Below are 23,795 nucleotides of genomic sequence, written 5' to 3' on the forward strand. Positions count from 1 at the left end.
CAAGAAGAAAACTCCCTTCTTCCTGCTGGGGCAATAAAGTAGAGACACTTTCCTGCTGGGAATGCAAGGTAGGTCTCTTCCTGTTGGGATGTGTAATTGACATCAAGTGATAGTGCATGAGAGCTCCCCCATCTGGCCTCCTGACTCCATTTTAAATGAAGTTTCCTTTATTCAGTTTCACACTGGGTACTTGTGGCTTAAGGTTTCTTATGAGGCTGTAGCCAGGGTTGAGGTCAGTTCAAGGCTCCACTGGGGTTAAAGGATCCACTTCCATGCTCACTCGCTCCACAGGGCTGCCTCATGACACAGAAGCTGGCTTCCACTAGGATAAGTGTTCCAAGAGAGAACACCCAAGATGGAAGGCAGGTTCTGTTTTGTTTGTTTGTTTGTTTGTTTGTTTCTTAAACATATGGACGTATTTTTCTTATGTAACAAGAAGTCCAGAATCCAGAACTAGGCAGCTCCAGGTGCCCTTTCACCTACTCCATGATACTACAGAATTTTTCTTTTTTGGCTGCCCCATCTTTAGTGTGTCCTCTTTATCCCCAGGCTTGCTGCCTTCTGATTGCAAAATGGCTGCTGTATGTCCAGGTATCACATCTACATTCAAGACAAAAATGCATCTCCCCGGGACTTCCCTAGTGGTCCAGTGGTTAAGAATCTGCCTTCCAATGCAGGGGATGTGGGTTTGATCCCTGGTCGGGGAACTAAGATCCCACATGCCGTGGGGCAACTAAGCCCACAAGCTGCAACTACTGAGCCTGCACGCTCTGGAGCCCGTGGGCCACAACTAGAGAGAAGCCCAGGTGCCACAACGAAAGATCCCGTGTGTCGCAATGAAGATCTCACATGCCACAACTAAGACCCGATGCAGCCAAATATAAATAAACAAATATTTATAAATAAATATTTTTTTTAATTCATCTCCCTTTTATCAGGATAGAAAAAGCTTTCCTAGAAATCCCTACGGCATACTTCCATACATGGCCACCCTTACTGCAAAAGAGGCTAGGAATTTGGGGCATAGGAACCCATAGTCTACGAAACCTAATCTTGGAAGTGACATCTCACCACTTTTGCTGTGTGATATTCATTAAATGCAAGTAAGGGAATTCCCTGGTGGTCCAGTGGTTAGGACTCTGCGCTTCCACTGCAGAGGGTTCGGGTTTGATCCCTGGTGAGGGAACTAAGATCCTGCAAACCGTGCAGTACGGCCAAAAAAAAAAGCAAGTTAATAAGTCCAGCCTGCTCCAAAGGGAGGGATTTACGCAAAGGCATAAAATACCGGATGGTGGGGGATCACTGGAGACAATCTTGAAAGCCTCCCTTTATGGTCCCCAGAGCCAGGAGCCTAGATGACCAAATCCAGGCAAAGGGAACATGCCCCCAATTCAACCTGGGGTCTGTTCTAGAGATCCAAGCCACTTTTTCTTTTTTCTGGTAACAGACTGTTCTGCTTGACCTGCAGTATTATCTTGTGTAGAAGGAAGTGTTTGTCAGTGGTGTAGACTGCCCTGGGCTGGCTAAAACGAGGAAATCGACACTGGTGAAGGAATTTAAATGGGTTTGTGGGACTTCTAGAGCAGAAGCTGGACCTCCTAAGAAGCAGTAATACAGAAAAGGAGAGGTTGAATGGAAACACAAGTACTGTTTACCACAGCAGGCATGAGTCAAACATCAGTCTGTTAAGGGGAGAGCTTTTCTGAGCAGAATGGGGTGTCTCTAAGAGGAATGCATTATTATATGTGAGATAACCCAAATATTTGTCTCTACTCCTGATGGGCTGGGTTTGCTGATACAGTTGTAATTACCTCAGCAGAAGCCTTTTATTGACCTTAGATCAAGATCCAATTTTTACAAAATGACGTTTGGGATTAAGTAGGTGAGGAAAGTGTACATAGTAGGAGGGGCCTATAGAAGGAAATCTACTACATTAGTTTCCTGAGACTGCTGTAACAAAGTTCCACAAATTGGGGGGCTTAAACTGACAGATATTTATTTTGACTTTCTCAGTTTGAAATCAAGGCATCGGCAAGTTGGACCCTTCTGGAGACTCAGAGAGAAAACTGTTCCGTGCCTCTCTCCTGGCTTCTGGTGGCTGCCTGCAGTCCTTGGAGTTCCTTGGCTTAGAGCAGCATCACTCCAATCTCTGCCTCTGTCCTCACGTGGCCTTCTCCCTCTGTATGTCTGTGTCCAAATTTTCCTCTTCTCATAAGGACACCATCATTGCCTTACAGCCCACCTTAATCAAATATGACCTCATTGTAACTTGATTGTATCTGCAAAGAGCCTATTTCCAAATAAGGTCGCATTCACAGGTACCAGGGGCTAGGATTTGAATAGGTAGCTTGGAGAGACACAAGTCAACCCTCAACATCTATCTTCTGAATTGTTTAGAGGCATAGCTATTACGTTTTTGTCAGCAGGATCAGGTGGGGAATGAAGACACAGCAATCAGCTATTATCCAGAAGAGTAGCTGCAGTCTGTGAAACACACACAAGAGAGATTTTTTCTTGTTTAAGTGGCAGAAGAAAACCATAGGAGGTCTCTAGTCCAGGATGAAGATGAGAAAGAGCATACTGAGAAAACTTTTAGCCATTTAATAGAGGGTGCCAACGTACGATAATACGCAAGATGAACAGGGGGAAAGAAAAGTAAAAAAATGACCGTGGAATCAGAAAATTAATCCTGTCTTCTTGGGAGGAAGTCATCCACAGCTGATGCTTACGTGGTGGGGGATAGGGGGTGTCAACCTTTAAAATAGCCAGTTATTTTACTAGTGAAATGAGTTTACTAGGGAATGGCAGAGGAATTGCAATTCAGCACATGCAAGCTATGGCAAATCATATGCAAGTCCAGAGAAGAAAGGAGAACCTTACTTTACAGAGGAAAGTGGGAAGTTGTGGGGGGCGGGCGCTGCTTTGAAGGAAAGTCCACTGGAGGAAAGCAAGAATTCAGGGTGGTGACAGTGGTGAGTTGTGGTAGTTTCTCATTGGCTGGGCTGTTGCTGGGCAAAGAAAAAACCTTCCTCCTGCTGGGGTAGTAGTCTTCTTCCTGCCCAGGAGTGTAAAGTAAGCTGCAACAGAAGGTATGTCTGTGAGAGGAAGAGCTCCGCCTTCAGGGCTTCCTGACTCCATTTTAAATGAGATTTCCCTCTGTTAATTTTCACAGGGACTTGTCTATCTACTGAAGCTGTAGGTTTCTAGAGCGTGCCAAGAATCCTCAGTTTAAGGTCTCCCAATGGAATGGATATCCAGTGGTCAGGATAAGATGAACTGCTTTTAATTGGGAAACACAGATCACAGAGCCTGATGAAACTCTTTCCATCAATACTCAATGGCAGGGACTTCCCTGGCAGTCCAGTGGTTAAGACTCCATGCTCCCAGTGCAGGGGGCACAGGTTCGATCCCTGGTTGGGGAACTAAGATCCTGCATGCCGCGCTGCACGGCCAGAAAATAAATTTAAAAAAAAAAAGATTCAAGGGCAGATTTCCTCTGATGACTTTTTCAGAATACTGTCTCTTGAGGTTTCAGGTGATGCTGGGATTGCTTACGTGGACAATGTGGAAAAGCAGCTTGCACGTGTCAGTGATACTGTGTGGGCATCCTCCGAGTCTCCTGCAGTATTTAGTCACGTTAGCCTGTGTTAGGGTAGACTTCAGGATTGGGAGTGGAACCATCAAATGCACGTCAGACTACTATTTACTCACAATGAGATAACTTGAGGGGTTTGATTTTTAGTGCCAACAAGGCTATTGGCAAGTTTAGACCTTGGAAGGTGGGAGATTTCTGAGATCTTTGCTATGTCTTGTTTTAGAATTCCATTAGTTGTTGAAGTCACAATATCCTGGCTCCATTGGGCTAAGTGAAATTTATCAGGAAATGAATTCCACTTGTTTCTTTTCTTTTTTAATGTGGTCCCTAGGAAGTATTAAACACAATCAGTGGCCCACCTTACCTTTATTTCTAATGGATAGCACAGCTTTATAAGACCGCTCCTGAGTCAGGATAATTCTTTTATTTTTTATTTTTTGGCTGCATCAGGTCTTCGTTGTGGCATGCGGGATCTTCATTGTGGAGCATGGGCTTCTCTCTAGTTGCAGCACGCAGGCTTCTCTCTAATTGTGGCTTGCGGGTTTTCTCTCTCTAGTTGAGGTGCTCAGGCTCAGTAGTTGTGGCGCACGGGCTTAGTTGCCCCAGAGCATGTGGGATCTTAGTTCCCTGACCAGAGATTGAACCCGTGTCCCTTGCCCTGAAAGGCGGATTCTGTACCACTGGACCACCAGGGGAGTCCTGAGTTGGGATAATTCTTTAACATGGGGAGGCAACTGTGGATTCTCCTTCTTTGAGGAGGGAAGAAGGGTGGCAGGGTTTAGAGTGTTACGGTGATGGAGAGTGACACTTGAAGGGGAAAACAGGAATATCTCGCAGGAGCTGAGAATGCTGAGTGTTTTCTATCTGAAGTGCAGTCTGCAGGCATGGGGTCCAATTAGTTGAGCAGAGATCCCAGAACCCAGTCACTGAAGCTTCCACAAATTCTGCTGCTGCTGCCCTAGTTCTTACACAAGGTTACTGAATCCTGGTTACTGAATCCAATGAAAGATTGAAATAAACAATGGTGCTGGACGACTCCCATGTGACTGAGTCAAGATCCCTACTGCCTCTCCAGCCCTTTCACTGAACAAAAAGAAAAGAATTTGTGGATCTAGAATCCAAGAAACAAATACTTTTGCAGCTACTTTTCGTAGCAATCTTTGTGCTTCTGCATGGCCACGCTTCTTGTAACCTGAAAAGTATACAATCATTGAAAGATACTTATCTTAGCAAATTTTACATCAGTACAACCAATGGAGGAATATGGCTCTCTTTTTGTCGCTTTTTAAAAAAAATCCTAAATTTGGTAAATGAAAAAGCTCTCCTAACAGTTTGGAATTAATTAAAATTTGGAGAATTCTAGACAAAAAATTTTTTAGATGTTTATTTATTTATTTATGGCTGCGTCGGGTCCTAGTTTGGGCATGTGGGATCTTTTGTTGCAGCGCACAGGCTTCTCTCTAATTGTGGGGGGCTTCTCTGTAGTTCTGGTGCACAGGTTCAGTAGTTGAAGCACAGGCTTAGTTGCCCTGCACGGGCTCCTCTCTAGTTGTGGTGCACAGGCTTAGTTGCCCTGCGGCCTATGGGATCTTAGCTCCCCAACCAGGGATCAAACCTGCGTCCCCTGCATTGGAAGACGGATTCTTAACCACCGGGCCACCAGGGAAGTCCCCAAGAACTCCAGACAAACTTGATGATACTTTTGTCCTTGCTTCTATAGGTGAAGGAACAAATATTTGTGTTAACCAATGGCAATCTCAGGATGCCCAACGAGAGTTGAGGCATAAAAGACATCTTCAGAGTTGTCTTATTTTGAATTTGGGAAAGGTAAAATCATGATGGTTGCTGGAGAAAAGATTTAAGTCATAAAGACAAGAAATATTTTCCCGGCAATAAACAATGGTTATGAGGGACTTAATTTTTTTCAAAAGTAAGGGATCTTTTCAAAAAACACTTTGGGAACATTTCATAAAGCATGAGTTAACAATATTTGGGGGACAAAAGGCAATGTCTGTGCATCTTAACATGAAGTAACAGCCACTTTACAGGGAAAAAAAGACCCAAATTTGAATTTTCCTCATTGTGTACATTATTCATGTAACAATTTGCAGTGCAGTATTTGTTAATATAGCTCTCTATGTGTGTATTTAGGCATACAGGGGTATATGAATATACAAATATATAATAGAGAAACAAAATTTATCATTGTATCAGATAAAACTGTGTGTGTCACATAAAATCTGCCTGCAGGCTTCTATAGCCCACTCTCAACACGGGGCACATCTTCCGGCCAAGGTTAGGATCATAATTTTTTGTATGACTTCCTGACTGTGAGCCCCAAGAGACCAGGGACTGTGTCTGTCTCATTCACTGCTATGCTCCTAGCACAGGCACAGAGTAGACCCTCAATACTTACTTGAGAATGTGAGCATCTAAGAGCTATAGAATGTCAGAACAATAGAAGTCAAGTGTTCTCAGGAATGGGAGCCATGCCTTGTGGCCTGGGAGGTGGCATAAGTCTCCTTGTAGAAGACTTAACTTGTTCTGGAACGATTCACTTGACCTGTATCCCTCAGATATGTCAATAGACATAAGAGGCTCCCACCCTCAGGAAGGTGTGACAAGCCTGGCTCTTTTTTTAAATTAAAAAAAATTTTTTTTTCTTTTTAAAACCTGGTTCTTTACCAGTAGAAGCTTAACTAGGTGTTGCCTTTGGCACTTTCACCCCCCACCCCATACTGAACAACAATAAATGTTTATGCTGAGCCCCTTCTTCTTGGTGACAAATATCATTCCAGGTGAAGGGGTTCCATCCTCCAGACATCACAGCCATAGGGGAGATTGAAAATAAACAGGTAAACCAACAAAGCAAGTTGATGCTATGAAGGAAATAAAGAGGGCTGGGGGCAGCGTACCAACTATTGATCCTTGGGGAGGTCAGGGAGGTCTTTCTCAGGAAGGGATATTTGAGCCAAGGCCTGAAAGGAGTGAAGGGGTCATCCTTGCGTAAAGCTGCGGGCAGAGGGAACAGCACAGGCAAATTCCCTGAGGCAGGACTGTGTCTGGCAATTGGGAGAAAGGAGGCTAGTGTGGCTGGAGCTGAGAGAGAGTGGGGAAGAGGAGGGAGATGAGATGGGAAGATGGGGTGAGTCCTGCAGGGCAGTGGGGACCCACTCGAGGCTTGAGAGCAGGGGAGGTAAACAATCAGACTCAGGTGCCAGCAGTGTCACTGGGATTGCCTTTTGGAGTATGGACTCCGTGGTCAACGCGTCCTGCCTAAACTGCCGCTAAATTCATGCCCTGCTTCTCTCTGTACAGCCAGGCCCAGTATAATCATTCTCAGCCCCCTAGTACTACCAGTTTTACAGATGAGGACACTGAGGCTTAGTAAATGCAGAAAATCTAAAGTATAGGTGCCTAGGACAAACTGGTCCCCAAAACCTAATTGTTGAATAAAATAAAAGAGCAAGGTGTGTGCGTGGGTGGATAGCAATCCAGGAGGAGGGATTCCGAGTCCTTCGATTACACTTTGGTCAAATTCAATTCCTCTCTGAGCCTGTTTCCCCACCTGGACAGCGCGGAGTGTTAACTTCTCTGTCCCTTTCTTCTGCTCCCTCCCACTTCAACTTCGCAGGAGGGTGGCAGAGAATGTGGACTAGGAGAGCGTCTTCAAAGCACAAAGCGATGGCGAAGGGCCTGAGTCTTCCTCCGGCGAAGCGCGCCTACTCACCACGCGCGGACCGCGGGTTCTGGCGCGCCCTGGCGGCCAAGCAACTCTTGACTGACGCCGCCAGACCCACATGTGAAACCGAGGACTCATTTCATCTGGGCAACGGCCATCTTTGTAGAGACAATGGTCCAGATTGTAGTTTCTGCTCTCCTCTCCTGACTGGATAACATACGAAGTGAGCGCAAGGGATGAGGGTTTATAAAATATTCTCTTCTTGAAGACAAAAAGAAACGGCTAACGCCCTTGGATTGGAGACCAAAGCAGCACCTCCCCTACCAAGATGGCGACGGAGCCGAGACGTAATCAGCACGAGCACCCTGGGGCTCAACGCGCAAGCCCTGCTGTGACGTCACGGAGGTGCGACCGGGCCGGCGCCGGGGGAAGGAGGTAGGAGCGGCAGCGGCGCGGGCGGAGCCGGGGGGCGGGGTGCGGGTGGGCCCAGCGGGGCTGCTGGGCCTGGGACCACCTCCCCGGGAGGGCTGGAGATGGGGTGCTCGGAGACGGAGGCGCTTTTGACCACCGTCTCCAGGGCTCCCGCAGGGGCTATTCCCATTTCCCGGAGCGGACGATTGAGACCCAGAGGGACAGCGTCGTGCTCGAGGCCACCTATCTCCGGTCCTGCTCCTGAGGAGCTTACAGGCCTGGTGGTGACAGAGCTGGGTACGGACGTCCCTGGCCTCTTGCAATGGGATCAGGGCTGGGGAGAGGGACGACGGGCTGGGGGAGCCTAGAAGGGGTAGCGGGAGGACTTCCTGGAGGAGGCAGCGTTGAGTTTCATCTTTTATTCTCTTTCTTACTTTCACATCCAATCAACCACGAAGGTCTTGATTCCCCCCTAAGTGTACCCACTGCTTAGCCAAAGCCACTCCTTAGACCCCCTGTTTGAGCTCCATGCTTCTGTCTCAATCCTCCAGTTCACCTCCTTACCAACCAAGAGGGCTCTGACGCCCTCCGCACCTTCCCATACCCTGGAATACAAATCCCCTTCCCAACCTGCCTCCCCCACACCCCTGGGGGCTTGGATCTCCCCACTCCCTTAAGTCTTTCCTTTGATGTCTCCTCCAGGAGGCCCTTTGACACCCCCTCCCCATCCCTCCCCAGGCTGGGTCAGAAGCCCCCTCCCGACTTCCTCAGCGTCCATATGGCCCCATCACAGCTCTGATCTGGAGTTACCACTCTTATTGTCTATCTCCCAACCAGCCTGGGAGTCCCATTCTGTCAGGAAGCCCATCAGCACTGCCTCTTTCCCCAGCATCCCACACATACTAGGTGTACAATGCGTGTTTACTGAATGACAAAGTGTATGTGTGTGAGTGTTTATCAAACAGAGGAGGAAAGCTGTCTGTATTAGCTCTGGCTGCCATAATAAAATACCACCGACTGGGTGGCTTAAACAACAGATTTATTTGCTCACAATTGTGGAGGCTGGGAAGTCTAAGATCAGGGTGCCAGCCAGTTTGGTTCCAGATGCAGGCTTTCCTCCGGACCTGCAGATGCGCACCTTCTCACTGTGTCCTCACATGGTGGAGAGAGCAAGCTCTGGTGACTTTTTCTCTTCTTATAGGGACACCAGCTCTACAGCTAGATTAGGGCCCCACTCTTAAGACCTCATTTAACCTTTATCACCTTCTTACCGGCCCTGTCTCTCTCTCTTTTTTTTTAAAGGATAAGGTACCTTTTTTTAAAATTAGTTAATTTATATTTTGGCCGCATTGGGTCTTCGTTGCTGCGCGTGAGTTTTCTCTAGTTGTGGCGAGCCGGGGCTACTGTTCGTTGCGGTGTGCGGGCTTCTCATTGTGGTGGCCTCTCTTGTTGAGCACAGGCACTAGGCGCACGGGCTTCAGTAGTTGTGGTGCACGGGCTCAGTAGTTGTGGCTCACGGGCTCTAGAGCGCAGGCTCAGTAGCTGTGGTGCACAGGCTTAGTTGCTCCGCAGCATCTAAGAGGGATCTTCCCGGACCAGGGATCAAACCTGTGTCCCTGCATTGGCAGGCGGATTCTTAACCACTGCGCCACCAGGGAAGTCCCAACCCTGTCTCTAAATACAGTCATATTGAGGGTTAGGGCTTCGACATATAAATTTTGGAGGGACATAAATATTCAGTCCTGACTTGAAGAGGGGGTCAGAAAAGCCCTGTCAGGCTTTGGGATGGAATTGGGGGTCTTAAGCAACACGAGGAGGAGGAGATGCTGGGGCTGAGTCTCTGTGAGTGGGCAGGTTTTCACAGGAGGAGGGGACAGAGGAGGGTGTATCGGGTGAAGGCATAGCAAGAGCAAAGGCTCAGAGGCTGGAGAGGGAAGTGAGTGGGAAGAGAAGTGAGAAGCTGAGTTTGGACACAACACAGAGTGTGAAGTAAATACTGAGGGAACCCTGGAAATAGATGCTTGTTCATTCATTTGCGCAAAACATTTTTTGAGCCCCTACTCTGCAGGGCACTGACTGAAGCAGTCCCAGCCCTGCCCTCATAGAGCTCCCAGCCTGGTGGGGAAGATGGACATTTGTCAAATAATCCTGTAAATGAACATAGATAGCAACCTAAACAAGTACCTCAGAGAGAAGTTTATGGTCTGAGAGTCAGGGGGTGTGTCAGGGAAGGCTTCCTGGAGGTGGCAACACCTGAGCTGAGCCCTGAAGTTTAAATAGGAATTAACTGGGTAAAAAGAGGAGCAAAAGTGGTGGGCAGGGCAAGTGCAAAGGCCCTGAGGTGGGAACATGCTTTGTAGGCTTGAAAAAAGGCAAGGAGGTTGGTGTGGCTGCTGCTGAGAGAGTGAGGGGGAGATGGAGGGAGAGGTGGCATGTGGGGAGTTTCCTCACCTGACACTTAGACTGTGACCCCCACCCACTTCTTAGTGCTCTTCTGGGGAATCCAGGTGAGGTTTTCTGTTGTGTACATTGTAGAGGCTCAGTAATGAATGCTTGATTCAGGGGGCCCAGGAGCAGCTGGGAGAAGTACAGGATCAGGCTGGCATATCCAGCCCCGCCGTGGCAGCTCTTGCATCCTGTGCAGGGAGGGACTGGAATCAACCCCACTTCTCAGATGAGGAAACTGAGGCTTAGGGGAGCATTTCAGCCACGATTGCAGAGCCAGGACTCAACCCTGAGTCTCCTGGGTCCATTGATCTCCCTTACTTTGCCCTGCTCTGCCCCATGGGATTCGCTCCCCAGTCGCAGCTTGGAGGGACGGCCTCTCTGTGTCACGTGAGGGGCACCAGTGGCCTCAGAGACCTGATCTGCAATGATGTTCCCTGAGAGGCCAGCTGGGACCCTGTGGTGGGGCATTGGTTAGGAGGACGGAGTTGGGACTGAGGGGCTGGGCGTGGGTTGGAATCCAGGCCCCTCCGCTAACCCACGCTGTGGCCCTGAGCATGTCACTTACCCTCTCAAAGCCTCAGATTCTTCATCGGTAAAATGGGGAGAAAAGTACCTGGCCTTGCTACTGCTGGGGGATTACATAGTTTAGACTACATCAGTCAGTCAACATTCCGTTTATTATTGCCCAACTCTGTCTGACTCCAAACCTCTGGCTCTGCCCATTGCACCGTCGTAATTCCCTCAGCCCCTCGCCCACCCACATGACAGCGTAAATCAGAATGTGTTCATGCCCTGCTCAGAGCCGCCTAACAGTTCCCTGGTGCCCAGAGAATAAAATCCTTGCTGTTTCTCATCCCTCCTTGTCAGCCTCACACCCTCCCACTCACTCTCTTCCCTCCCCTTCCCCCTCGCTCACCCACACCAGATTCAGTTGCCTCCATGCAGCCTGTAGCGCATGGCCTTGTTCCTGCCACAGGATCTTTGCACATCCTGTGCCTTCTGCCCAGAAGTCTCAACCCTTCATCCCCACCAAGCTGCCTCCAAACCGTCCTTCAGGTCTCAGCTTGGCTGTCACCTGCCAGGGTTGTGAGAATTCACAAGACGCTATATGTAAAGCATTTAGCCCAGCATGCACGACCGCTGCAAACAGGAGCTGATAGGGGTCAGAGACGGGAGCCCCCTCCCCCATAAGCCACACAGCTAGGAGGTTGGTGTGGGGGGTTTGCCTGAGTCAGGATGGCCCCCACATTCTTTCCCCTTCATTTTCGATGCTGGGCCTACTTCTCCAAGGTTCAGCAAGGGACTGAGCTGGAGAGTCTCAGTGGGGAGAGGACAACCAGGAGTGAGGGACATCAGCCCATTTCCCAGATGAGGAAAACTGAGGCCCAGAGAGCTGAAGGCTTGCCCTGACCGCACAGTGCTTGTGTCCTCAGTCAGCACTCTGGAGGTGGGGTGATCTTAATTTCTTGGCTTCCCTTCCTCACCTGAAAGGCAGGCTTTGGAGGTGAGACTCCAGGCTCAGCCCTATGCAACTTAGCCAGGTACCTTGACTTCCCCACCTTCGAAGGGGAATAAGGACAGTCCCCGTGTTTAAGGCTTTGAGAGTATTCAATGTAGTTGGGCCATATAAAATGCTTAGTAGGGGACCGGGTGTGGGGAGGGTGGCACCTCCCATTTGGTGTCATCATTTCCCCAGCACCCAGTATGGGACTCACACAGACCAGGTGCCCACTGGACAACAGCTTTACGATTGTTCTAAAATCTCCTGGCTGTGCGAGCCTGGGCTGGGTCATTGGGAACAGTTCATGGCAGCTGCTTACCCAGAGCAAGGGGGATTCGGCCTCAGGGCTGTGGGGCCGGGACACTGAGGCCTCATAGCCGGCAGAGTGGGAGGGTCCACACACAGACTGGCCCGCAGGGATCTAGAGCAACATGACTTGTAAGAGCTGAAAAGTAGAAACAACCCACGTGTCCATCATGGACAGATGGATAAACAAAATGTGGCCCATCCATACAATGGAATATTATTCAGACATAAAAAGGAATGACAGATGTTCAAACCTGGATGAACCTTGAAAACATGATGCTGAGTGAAAGAAGTCCAGAATAGGCAAATCAATAGAGACAGAAATTAGATTAGTGGTTGCTTGGGGAGGAAGGTGGGGGAGGGACTGCTCATGGGGACGGGTCTCCTCTGGGGGTGATGGAAATGTTCTGGAACTAGATAGAGGTGATGGTTGCACAACATTGTGAGTGTGCTAAATACCACTGAACCGTGCACTTTAAGATGGTTCATTTTGTATGATGTAAAATTCACGTCAGTAGATTTTTTTAAAAAGAGCTGAATAAATCCAAAGCCCTTGTTTTATAGACAGAGCTATTGAGGCCCCAAGGGGGTCGTAGCTGCACAGGTGTGAGTCTGGGGCTGCCAAGGGTGGATGCCCCAGAGTCACTGGTCCCTGCCCTCCACTCACAGCGTTCTGAGGGATGCCCAAGAAGTTCCAGGGCGAGAACACTAAATCGGCAGCGGCCCGGGCACGGAGGGCTGAGGCCAAGGCAGCAGCTGATGCCAAGAAGCAGAAGGAGTTGGAGGATGCCTACTGGAAGGATGAGGACAAACACGTCATGAGGAAGGAACAGCGCAAGGTGGGTGGGCCCTGGGCTCCCATGCCCCACCCATGGGCAAGGTGGTTGGGCCCTGGGCTCCCATGCCACCCATGGGCAAGGTGGGTGGGCCCTGGGCTCCCATGCCCCACCCATGGGCAAGGTGGTTGGGCCCTGGGCTCCCATGCCACCCATGGACAAGGTGGGTGGGCCCTGGGCTCCCATGCCCCACCCATGGGCAAGGTGGGTGGGCCCTGGGCTCCCATGCCCCACCCATGGGCAAGGTGGGTGGTCAACCCAGTAGAAAGTGGTGAGAGGCCCCTGGGTCTTTGGCCTGAAGGGTGAGGAGTCATTGGACATGGAGCAAGGGCAAGAAGGGAGACAGAGACAGAGGCAAAGTCTCATGCAAAGACCCTGGGGTGGCCAGGACTTGGCACATTTAGGGAATGGCAAGCCCTCCACGAGCTTCTTTCTCTCCTTCTTGTGATGCCAGGGCTGGTCTAGCCTGGCAGTACCTCACTCTGGAGCGATTTCGCACCCAGGGGACACTTGACAACATCTGGAGACATTTTTGGTTGTCACAACTGGCAGCTGGAGGGTGCTACTGGCATCTGGTGGGCAGAGGCCGAGGATACTGCTCAACACCTGGCAGTGCACAGGATGGCCCCACAGCAGAGTGAGCCCGCCCGACTTCAGCAGTGCCGAGGCTGACACAAGCTGATAGATCCTGTTTCTGACCTGCTGACCTGGGGCCTGCAGGCATTTCCAGGTGTTTATAAAAACACAAAAGAGGGCAAGGATGGTTGGCTGTCTCCTGCCGGGCCGCAGCGCCACACACACAGTGGGTGCTTAATTGGTGTCTGGGAGTGGTTCAGGGCTGATGCTGACCCTCTTGGCCCAGTAGGTGGCACCAGAAACCATTCTTAGCCTCTTCTAGTCCCCTGGGCTGGTGAGAGGCTCCAGCTGGGACTGTTAAAGGTTCTGGAATAGCAGTGGTGACACACCATCCCTGCATGCCCAGTTCAGGGGGCGCCTGGGCACTTTTGTGAGTTTTTCCCATTGTCCTTCTGTGCAGGGCTGGATCCTGCCTTGTTTTTAGTTGGAATTGAATATCACTGGTTCCCTCCCCTCAGCGTCCTCCATGTTGCACTGGGTCCATGGAGGTCTTTAAATTTTCTTTTTGTCTGTCAACATTTTGACAATATAGGAAAGTTGAAAACCCAAAAGGAAAACTAATGTCTGCCAAGGATCCATTATCTAGACAGAAAAGCCAGAGACCTTTCCACAGTCCCAGAGGCAGCAGCCCAGCCCAGGGCCCCAGGAGCCCTCCCCAGGCCTGCATCTTGGGCCTCGATGTCATCCCCATCCTCTAAATGAGGAAACCGAGGCACAGACAAAGCAGGAAGTCCAGGTCACAGGGCTGTGAGGAGGGGCTGGAGCCAGGCTGGCGCTAGCTGAAGCCAGGGATCTGCCTTCTGGTTTGTGATGAGGTTTGACTAATAGCCTTGCAAGCGTCCATGCCCCAGGGGTGTGGCCCAGGGAGCATTTGCCTGTCCACTCACCTGTGTAGCACACACCTGGAAGAACACACAGGGCAGAGGTCCGACAGGCAATAGGGGCCAGACAGGCTCTCAAAGCTACTCGACCCTGTTGCTGTAGCACAAAGCCACCGTATGCAAATAGGCTAAAACTTTACCAAAACAGGTGAGGGCCAGAGTTTGCCAACCCCTGCTCTCTAGAACATTCCCAGCCCCCATGCCCCTCCCAGGCAGTCCCCCCTCCTGAGTGTTTTTTTTTTTTTCCGGCCATGCTGCAGGGATTGAACCTGGGCCACAGCAGTGAAAGCGCCAAATCCTAACCACTAGACCACCAGAGAACCCCCCTTCCTGAGTGTTTTACCTGGAGCTATTGATGGTTCTCCTTCCCCATGGGGTGGTTTTCTGGGTTTTGTTTGTCCCTCTTCCTGCTGATGGGTGAGGGGGACCCACAGTCTACACAGCACACCCGGTCCCTCTTTCTTTCCTTACGTGACAGCTGCTTTAAAAAGATACTGTTTTTATGAAAAAGAAACAAATCCACATTTGTTCCAAAACACTAAAAAATCCCCAGCATCTCCCGCCCATGTGACACCAAAGGCTCTTCTCACCCAATGCCATACCCTAAAGGCCATGTCCTCCATTAAATGGGATCGCACAGCCAGATTTCTGCCAGCCACCAGGCATCAGCCTTGGGCTGGGCCGTAATTCATCGCCCCGCCCAGAGGTTGGCATTTCGTTTCCATTTGTTCCATATTAAGCAACTCAGCAATGAGCACCTGACTCTCTGGGTTCCATCTCAGTTATTTATAAGGCTCATTTTTGATGGCTCCAGAATATTTCGCCACAGCCTCATCCTTCACCCATCACCAGATACTGCCAAGTGCTAATTGGCCTTTATAAAAAACTGCGAGCTTCTTTTTCAAAAAAGTCTGCCGAATATCAAAGTATAAATGCTCATGTTCCCGTCTCAGTCCCATGTCCCTAAGACTAATGGCCCCATTCTGCATGTCCTTCCTGAGATTGGAGCCTTCTGGAATTCATTCACTCATTCATCCAGCCCACTTTTACTTAAGCACCTACTGTGTGCTGGGCCAGGGCCTGCCTCCTGCCTCAGGGACTAACCAGATAATCGGAAGACTAGAAAACAGAGGTTTGTGGAACACAGGAAAGAGCCGTGTGGTAGAGCAGAAGGACAGAGAGCCAGGAGCTCAGGATGAGCCAGAGTTAATCAGGAAAGGAAGCTGGCAGTGGTGCTCCAGCAGGGTAGAGCAGCTAGTGCAAAGGCCCTGAGGCAAGGCCGTGCTGTGGACAGGGTGAACATGGGCTGTACACGCACCATGTGGTCATGGAGCGTGGTTGGGGAGCCTCAGGAGGACATTACCTCTGACAGATGGGGAAACTGAGACTCAGAGCACGATGGCCCTACCCCAGGTGTCTGACCACAGACATGGGATCCTAGCAGCTGTGCCCAAACAGCCTTGATCTTTAACTGCCACCCTCCCTGTCCCCCCCCCCACTCCGGCTTCTTTCCTATCATGCAGGCAGGTTGGAGGTCAGAGGCCCAGTACGTGTCCTCAGGAACCCCTTTTCTGGGGCAGTTAGCCCTGTCACGGGGGACACTGCAGGCATAGGGCCTGTCCCTGAGGCCTGGCGGGCAGATGGCAGAGTTGCAGGCAGTGAGTGGACGGGTGGGAGTGCCTGCAGTACAGGGCCCTTTGGGAGTGCTGGCGGGAGGCAGCAGAATATTCCAAGCCTACGGCCACACAGCCACACTGCACTACAAAGGAACCAGAACCTCGCTCTGTCCCTGGGGCAGTGGAGGGACAGCGGCCAAGGACAAGTCCTACAGGCCACATGTCCCCTCGACCAGCTGGCATCCGAGCCTCCCTGGGGAGCCAAGGTGGGATCAGTCCCAGCCCCTGTGACGCTCAGCTGAGAACACTTCGATGGTGCCTCCCAAGGTCTCCTGGCTCATAAAGCCAGAAGCGCTGTCCCAGCTGGCAAATGGGTACAGACCCCAGTGGCTCCTGTCACCTTTGGAATCCAGTACAAACCCCTCCCCATGCCCTTGAGGCTCCCCATGGTACCACCTCTGCCCTCCCCACGTCTTTGTCCTCCACACTTCTCCTTCCTGCAGCCACACCAGCCTCTGTGCTGTTCCTCTGTCATGCTAGGTGGTTCCTGCCTCAGGACCTTTGCACCCACCATTCCCACCACTAAGGACTCTCCTCTTCCCCAGCTCTTTTCCTGGCTGGCTCCTCCTCCAGCCCAGGTATCACTTTTTCTTCAGGAGCCACCCACCCACTGCCTTGGCCAAGGTTTCCTGTTGTTCCCTAGTCATATAGGATGGGAGCCCCCAGGTAGGCTCATTGTGCTCCCATCCGTGTCCCCTACGCCCATCACGGGGTCTAGCACACAGCAAGGCCTCCATCCACACTGGTTGAGATGGAAACTGGACCCCATGCCGGTGGGACGGGTCCACTCCTGACTCCCAATCCCCCAGGAGGAGAAGGAGAAGCGGCGCCTGGAGCAGCTGGAGCGCAAGAAGGAGAAACAGCGGCTGCTGGAGGAGGAGGACTTAAGGCTTAAGGGCAGCAAGACCCCGCGAGTGGCCACCTCCAGCAAGGTCACCCGCGCCCAGATTGACGAGACGCTCCGCCGAGACCATCAGCACAAGGAAGCCCCGGACCCAGGTGGGGGCCTCGGCCCACTCTGGAGCTGCCCTTTTACCTGATAAACAATAGGCAGTGGGCCTACCCCCTGGACTGAGTCCAGACCCCCCTCCTCACCTCCAGAGAAGCTGCCTGGGCTCTGCAAGGTGAAGGGTGGGTGGGCGGTGTCTCTGCAGGGCTGGCTCTGATCACAGATGCCATAGGCACACACGTGTGTAATTACTCTGCACCTGACCCTGGCTTGTGCTCCCCGGGGTCCCCACAGCTGATGTGGAGCCCCGAGGTGAGGAGACAGCAGCCACGTATGAGGTGCCTCCTGAGTGGTGGGCTGTGGTGGGCTGCAGGGAAGTTAGTTTGGGGACTGGGCGGGCAGGACTGGCCCATCCCGAAGGTAGGACTGGGCGGGGAGCTCAAGTTGCGTTTCCATCCTCCCGCATCCCTCTCTGCCTGCCTGCCTCCCTCCCTTTCTCCCCTGCTTCTTCCCCTCTGGTGTCTCTCATCTCCATGGAACTCTTCGTCTCTGCTTATTTCTCTCTGTTTCTGGTATGTCTCTGTCCCCCGGCCGCTCCCGCCCCCAGCCGAGAAAGCCAAGAGCCACTTGGAAGTGCCGTTGGAGGAGAATGTGAACCGCCGCTTGCTGGAGGAGGGCAGCGTGGAGGCGCGCACCATCGAGGATGCCATCGCAGTGCTCAGGTACGGGGCAGAGCCTAGGTCTTTGGGGTGGGGCTTGGGGCCCGGAGGGGAGCTTGAGCCTCTGGGGGCGGGGCGGGCCACGCCCCAGCCCCCCTTGACGGCTGCGTCTTTACCAGCGTGGCGGAGGAGGCGGCAGACAGACACCCTGAGCGCAGAATGCGGGCGGCATTCAATGCCTTCGAGGTGGCGCAGCTGCCCCGGCTCAAGCAAGAAAACCCCAACATGCGGCTGTCACAGCTGAAGCAGATGCTCAAGAAGGAGTGGCTGCGTTCGCCGGACAACCCCATGAATCAGCGCGCCGTGCCCTTCAACACCCCCAAGTGAGCCTGGAACTGGGGGAGACGCCCCGTGGGCGGCCAGGGTCACGACCCCACACGCCCTTCTGCTGGGTCAGCTCTGAGGGTTACAGAGATGTCTGGGGGCCACGGCGCGTGTCCTGGGGGCTAGGAGGCATCACTGGCCACACCTCCCGCCCGAGGGTCCCTGCTCCAGTGACACCCCTCGCCCTTCCTGCACGCGCCAGTGCCCTGGGGCTGAGTGCACAATAAAGGCAGTCAGTGAGGCAGAGTGTGCGCTTGAAGTCTACGTGACTGGGTGGGTGGTGGGAAAGAAGGGCTGGAATGAGGTGGAATGCACAGGCCACAGCCAGAGAAGACAGGGGCCCCCAACCGCGCTCCTGTCCTAGCAGCTAGCTGAGAACTGTGCTCGGCTCCCGGCTGGGCCAGTTATCCAGTGAGAGACCTGTACCATCATCCCCTGGAAGCCTTGCTGGGGGTAGCTCAGAGAGGTTGAGGCACTGGCTCCAGGTCACACAGCACTTCAGAGGCGGAACCAGAGGAGAGCTGGAGGCGAGTTGTTGGCACCCTGAGATTCTGGTTCAGAGTCAGCAGTCAGGTCACACACTGTGCTTGGGGTCAGGAGGTGCAGGCTGTTCTGCTGTTATTCCAACACGGGAGGCAACTGGAATAACAGGGCAGGCTTCCTGGTGGAGGATTTCTTTAGAGCAGGCCTTAGTGGAAGATGAGTCAGTTTCCATCGCAGAGGCAGGGCACTGGGCAGGCAAGGGCCTGGAGGCTGGAGTGGGCAGGTGGATCCGGGTAGAAAGGAGTATCCCATCGGAGGCCAAATATCTGGGAAGGGCTGGGTGAGAGCTCAACTTAGTTCTGGCTTCCTAGAGCTTAGTTGGCCTCAGGGAGTCAGTAGAGAGGAAGGGTAGCTGGGAGATGGGCCCAAGTGTCTGGGGCAGGGTCCACACATTTACCAGGTCACTGCTATGGGCTCCCATTCAAGTGACACCCTCCCTGCACTCACAAGCCTGCCCCTGCACCTCTGGCCCTTATCCCCCTCACTCTCCACCAGCCCCCCAGCTCTGTCCCCACTATCTCCTTGTTCCCAACTTCTCCGACACAGCAGACTTGTTCCCTCTCAGGCCTATGCCAAGAACTCTATTCTCCCAGGTGTCAAGTCTCGGATGCAGACCCTCACAGATGTCCCCAACTCTGTGGGGTCACGGCTGAGCCTAAGGGAGCCAGGCTCTGCCCAGAAGTAGGGAGGTAAAAGTCTTCATGGAGGGAGGGCCTTGAAGCAGGGGAGTTCTCCACACAGACAAGGGACAGAAAAGGCTGAAGGAACCACACATGCAAAGTCCTGGAGGTCACAACTTCTGTTCAAGGTTGGGGGGGGTGCCGTTAATAATTGGGTACAGCTGAAGTGCAGTATGGCAGGTACCTGAAACAATGGTAGCTGACATAAAAACTAACCAACATATATTGAGCACTGGCTTAGTTTGGGGATTTCCCTAGGAACCAACTCTGAGACAAGGACTAGGGGGCGTGTGAGGGATCTAGGATGGACCCCAGGAAGACCCCGTGGGGGTTGAGGGAAGTGAGACAGATGGAAGGAGCCCTACAGGGAGTGCCAGTGAGCTGAATCCTCACCAGGGAGGACTGTGAGAAGAATCCACTGTGAGATGCTGTGAGAAGCATCCACTGGATGCTGGGCCCTGGCCTAGCACATGGTAATGTCATTTAACTGAGCCCCGGGGACAGCCCTGTGTTATATTGATCTTCTTTCTAGATGGGAAAACTAAGTCATCTGCCTGTGTCACATAGCCAGGAAGCACCCAGACTGTTGGTGAGCCAGCGGGGTGGAGGTGGGGCCTGGAATTGGGGCTTGAGGTGTCAGCCGAATAACGGGTGGAGGAGCCCAGATGGCTCCCCACAAGTGGAGCCATTTGAGCTCCCCCTCTTACCTCTGGGGGCCTTAGGCCAGGGCCTTAATGGGTCTGAGCCTGTTTCCGCCTATATAAAACAGGACTGAAACGATATCTAATCCTAGGCCATCTCGAGAATCAACGAGATGGTGCCTAGGAAGGGCAGATACTGAAGAAGAGCTTGGCAAAGGAACCTCCTGCATGGCCACATTGGGGTATTTGTGGCCGGCGATTAGGGAAGATCGGGGACCAATGGTGATTAACTGAAGGGAAGAAGCCAGCGGAGCGTGCAGGGCCTTGGACGCCACGCTGAAGAATGGAGCGATGAATGGGACTTCGCCCCAGGGCGACGGGGAGCCATGGCAGGTGTGTGAGCAGAGAGTAGGAAGAGCACCGGAGCTGCGCGTGGCAAGCTCTGCTGGGGACTTGTAGGGGGACGGCTGGTAGGCCAGAGAATGAAGGTAAAACTCAGGACAGGTGCTGAGAGGGCCGCCTTCATTCCTCACACATAAAGACGACGGTAATAACGACTGTTCTGTTTCAAAGAAAATCCTCTTCTGTCGCTTTCTGGTCTCATCCCCGCGGAATCCCAGGCTCGCGCATGCGTGCAGGCAGCAGGGAATCCCCGGCTTCGCCGCAGTGCGCGGGAGGGGGCGTGAGACGGGAGTTCCGAGCGCTCCCAGCCCTCCCCGCGCGCGTTGCCTTGACGACCAGGCGGTGCCGCGGGGACGCCGGACACTCACTGCGCCTGCGCGGGGGTTATCTCAACGCCGCCAGGGCTTTCCCGTCGTGCGCGAGTCGGGGCGGAAAAGCCGCGCCCGGCACGCATGCGTGGACCCTCGCCCGACCCCCGCCCTGTGGGCCAGGGAATCCTCACCTGCCGCAGTGCGCACTGGGGGCGGGGCGGGGAAACCGGCTCAAACTGGAGTGGGGTTCGCTGAGGCTTGGGTTGGGGAGGGAGCGAGCGCAGGGTCTTCCCCGGGTTCCCGCTCCGGCCCTGGCCGTCGCCTTGGCAACCGGGCGCGCCCGCCGCAGTGCGGGGGCGGCGGCAGCCTCGGGGAAGCCGGGCGGCTCTGCGCCTGCGTGGGGCTCCGCGCCTGCGGCTGGGGTTTCCCTTCGTGCGCGTGAGGGATCGATGCGGGGGGCGGTGTGTGGGGAGGACTGGAGAAGGTGGGCACCAGGGAAGGGGGTGAGCGCGGAGGGAGGGGCTGTGGGATAGGGGAGGATTGTGGTGGAAAGAGGAGGCGGAGTGGGTGCCGAAGAAGGTAGGGGGAAATGGGAAAGGGTGGGGGTGGTGGGGAGAGGGGTACCGGAGGAGATCGGAGGAGGGGGTAAGGAGGGAGAGAGTAGAGGGAGGGGGACAATAGAGGAAAAGGAAGGAACGGAGGAGGAAGTTGGGGAGCAGTTAAAGGACACGGACAATATGAGGGAAACAAAGAGAAGCTTATTGAAGGGAACACGGCGGGGTGTAGAGGTGACTGGGGGAGAGGACGGACACCTTCAGGACAAAGCAAACCCCAGGTTTGCTGAGCCATGAAATCCAAGTCTAAGATTTCCAGATTTAGAAAAAAAAAAAAAAAGGTACAGGACACACCAGTTAAACTTGACTTTCAGTTAAGCAATGAATAATTTTTAAGTATGTCTCATTCCGTGCACTGTTTTTACTGGCAGCCCTAATCTTGGTCGGACCACTTCCCTGCCCTCCCCCGCCCCCCACCCCGCCTGTCCCTTGAGCCTTTCTGAAAGCCACTGGGACCTCTCAGATGATGCCTTTGTCTCTCACCTCCCTGGTGCCCCACAGCCCTGCATACTGGTGCCCTCCCATGCCATCTCCCATCCTCCTGGCTTCGAACAACACCTTGAGGTGGAGTCCTGGCCAGGCAGTGAAATGCTCAAAGGCACGTCTCCCACAGCACCTTCAGGTTCTCCTGCGGGCGCTCGCGCTCTCTCCCCCACCCCCGCCCCCCCATAGCCCCTCCAAACCCTCTGCCTTGGGGCCTGGCCCTGCGGAGGTGACATAATGTCCCCGCCATGCCAGCTGCCATCACCTCCTTCTCCCTGAACTTCCTGGGCTCCTTACTCTCAGCCTGCGACCCAGGAAGCTCCTACTCCAGACTCCCCCTCAATCTCTGGGCACATAAGCATATAGCAGACACTCGGAAAAACATTGGAGGGTAGTTTTATGGAGGCAAGTACTGGGGGGAGTACTTGATTTTTCAACACAGCTGCATTTTCCATCCCTTAGGGGCACACACCCTCTCCGAGCTTTTGTACCCTCCAGCAAAGTAATTTTCCTTTTATCCTCCCCTTGGTTTCAAAAAGTATAAGATAATAAAACATTATGGGAAAGCTAATAACGGGAAAGGTCAGCCCCTGAGAGCCCCTGGAGCTGGGCTGCCCCTCACTGCCTCCCCCTCTCCCCACTTCTCATCTTTGCTCTTCATATTTATTTCCCACTGAAACAAGTCGCACCTCCCACCTGGCTTCTGCTTAACAGGCCAGAAACTCGGTCCCATGGATCATTTTTCCCAGGGGCATGTTATTCTGGTAACGGGCTAAGCAGTCCTCAGATGGGGAACATTTGAGCCCCTGATTGTGCTTTTAGTTTTAATGTCCTAGGTGACGCCCTGCGTCTTTTGTGCCATGTCCTAGGGGTGCTTTCTGGGGCAGCTCACTGGGCAGAGGGTGATGCCATCCCTTTATTTGGAGCTGGGTAGCTCCTGGGGTGGTGCTGGATCAGAGTTGGCCTCCTCCTCTCATCAGCCAGGCCCAAGTTGCGCCGGGGGGGCCCCCATTCCCCTGGGGGAAACAGAAGGTGAATAAGTGAACAGACCCGCTCCCACCAGGAATGAGGACAGTAACCTAGGATGATGTTGCCAGATAAGGAAGGACTCTAGGCAGGAGGTGACATTGGACCGGGCTTCTGAAAGACAATAAGAGGTGAAGAGAGCCAGGAAAGGGTGATCCTGGAAGAAGGAACAGCAGATGCAAACGCCCCGTGGCTGGACAGGGTGACAGCTGAAAAGCTGGGGTAAAGGGCCCCCACGTGGGGGCCGGACCACGTGGCCTTTCCAGGAGCGGGCTGAGTCAGGATCCTCCTCTTGGTTCAAGCAGGAGATTGCCTGTAATGTGGGGCAGGACGTGACCAGTCACATGGGTGAGGATGGAATTCTGTGGCTGCATCACAGAGAAGGGACTGTGGGGAGACACTGGGGACACATGAGCTGCGGGACTGGGAGGGGACGTTCTGGGGGACCCACGGGGCAATTGTGGGTGTTCAAGGGCGGGGGACACCCCAAATGATGCGTGCCCTGCCACCACTGGCTCGCGACTCTCCCTCACACGGGCCTCAGCCTCCCACCAAAGGCTGGAAGCCACCCCCAGGGAGGTGTTGTGTGAGGCCCCTCCTCTGTCGAGTCCCCGCTGTTCCCGCAGCCCTCCCCGTCTCTGCCTCCACAATGCAGACCCCAGAGGCCCCCTGCCGCTTTGTTCTCTTTCCCTCCACACATGGTCACGGTCACGCTGGCGGCTTCCTCTGAGCGCGGCTTACACACATAATGGGAGGGGGGAGAAAGCGTTCCCAGTCGCCCCCCCATCCGCCCCGCCGTCCGCCTCCCCCAGCCCAGCCCGCACCGCGGAATCCCCGCCTCAGGACCCCGCCCGGGAGAGCATTACCTTTCACGAGATGCTAGGGGTGGGGAAGGGGGAGGGCTATTTTTAGAATGAATGGAAGAAAAGAGGGGAAAAAACACAACAGAAAAAAGGATGGAGGCTTGTAGAAGCCTTCTGGCTCCCAAGAGGAAAGACCCCTCACCCCAGGCCAAGGCAGAAGGTGGTGGGGGCTGTTTCAGAGACGGGGCGGGCGGAGCAGCGGGGGCAGAAGGCGAAGAGGGAGAAGACAGTGGTCTGAGAGGGCGCCGCGCTTCCTGGAGGTAAGGGG

The 23,795-nt window shown here is 53.3% G+C and overlaps 1 protein-coding gene across 2 annotated transcripts; it reads left to right on the forward strand.

The window, feature by feature from the left end:
* The first annotated feature begins 7,653 nt into the window (after nt 1–7,653).
* Nucleotides 7,654–18,210, forward strand: CCDC124 (coiled-coil domain containing 124). Of its 2 annotated transcripts, none has more exons than XM_081233643.1 (5): nt 7,654–7,712; nt 12,613–12,782; nt 16,782–16,971; nt 17,529–17,643; nt 17,760–18,210. In XM_081233643.1, exons 2-5 carry the CDS (start codon nt 12,624–12,626, stop codon nt 17,965–17,967), a joined length of 672 nt encoding a protein of 223 aa, XP_081089769.1. In that variant the 5' UTR covers nt 7,654–7,712; nt 12,613–12,623; the 3' UTR covers nt 17,968–18,210. The 2 variants fall into 2 exon arrangements, with proteins under 2 accessions (XP_081089769.1, XP_081089770.1); XM_081233644.1 differs by lacking the exon at nt 7,654–7,712 and adding an exon at nt 7,780–7,985.
* Nucleotides 18,211–23,795: the final 5,585 nt, after the last annotated feature.

This window comes from Mesoplodon bidens (genome assembly GCF_964165515.1).
Source record: "Mesoplodon bidens genome assembly, chromosome: 4".
In the NCBI taxonomy this organism is placed as follows: Eukaryota; Metazoa; Chordata; class Mammalia; order Artiodactyla; family Ziphiidae; genus Mesoplodon; species Mesoplodon bidens.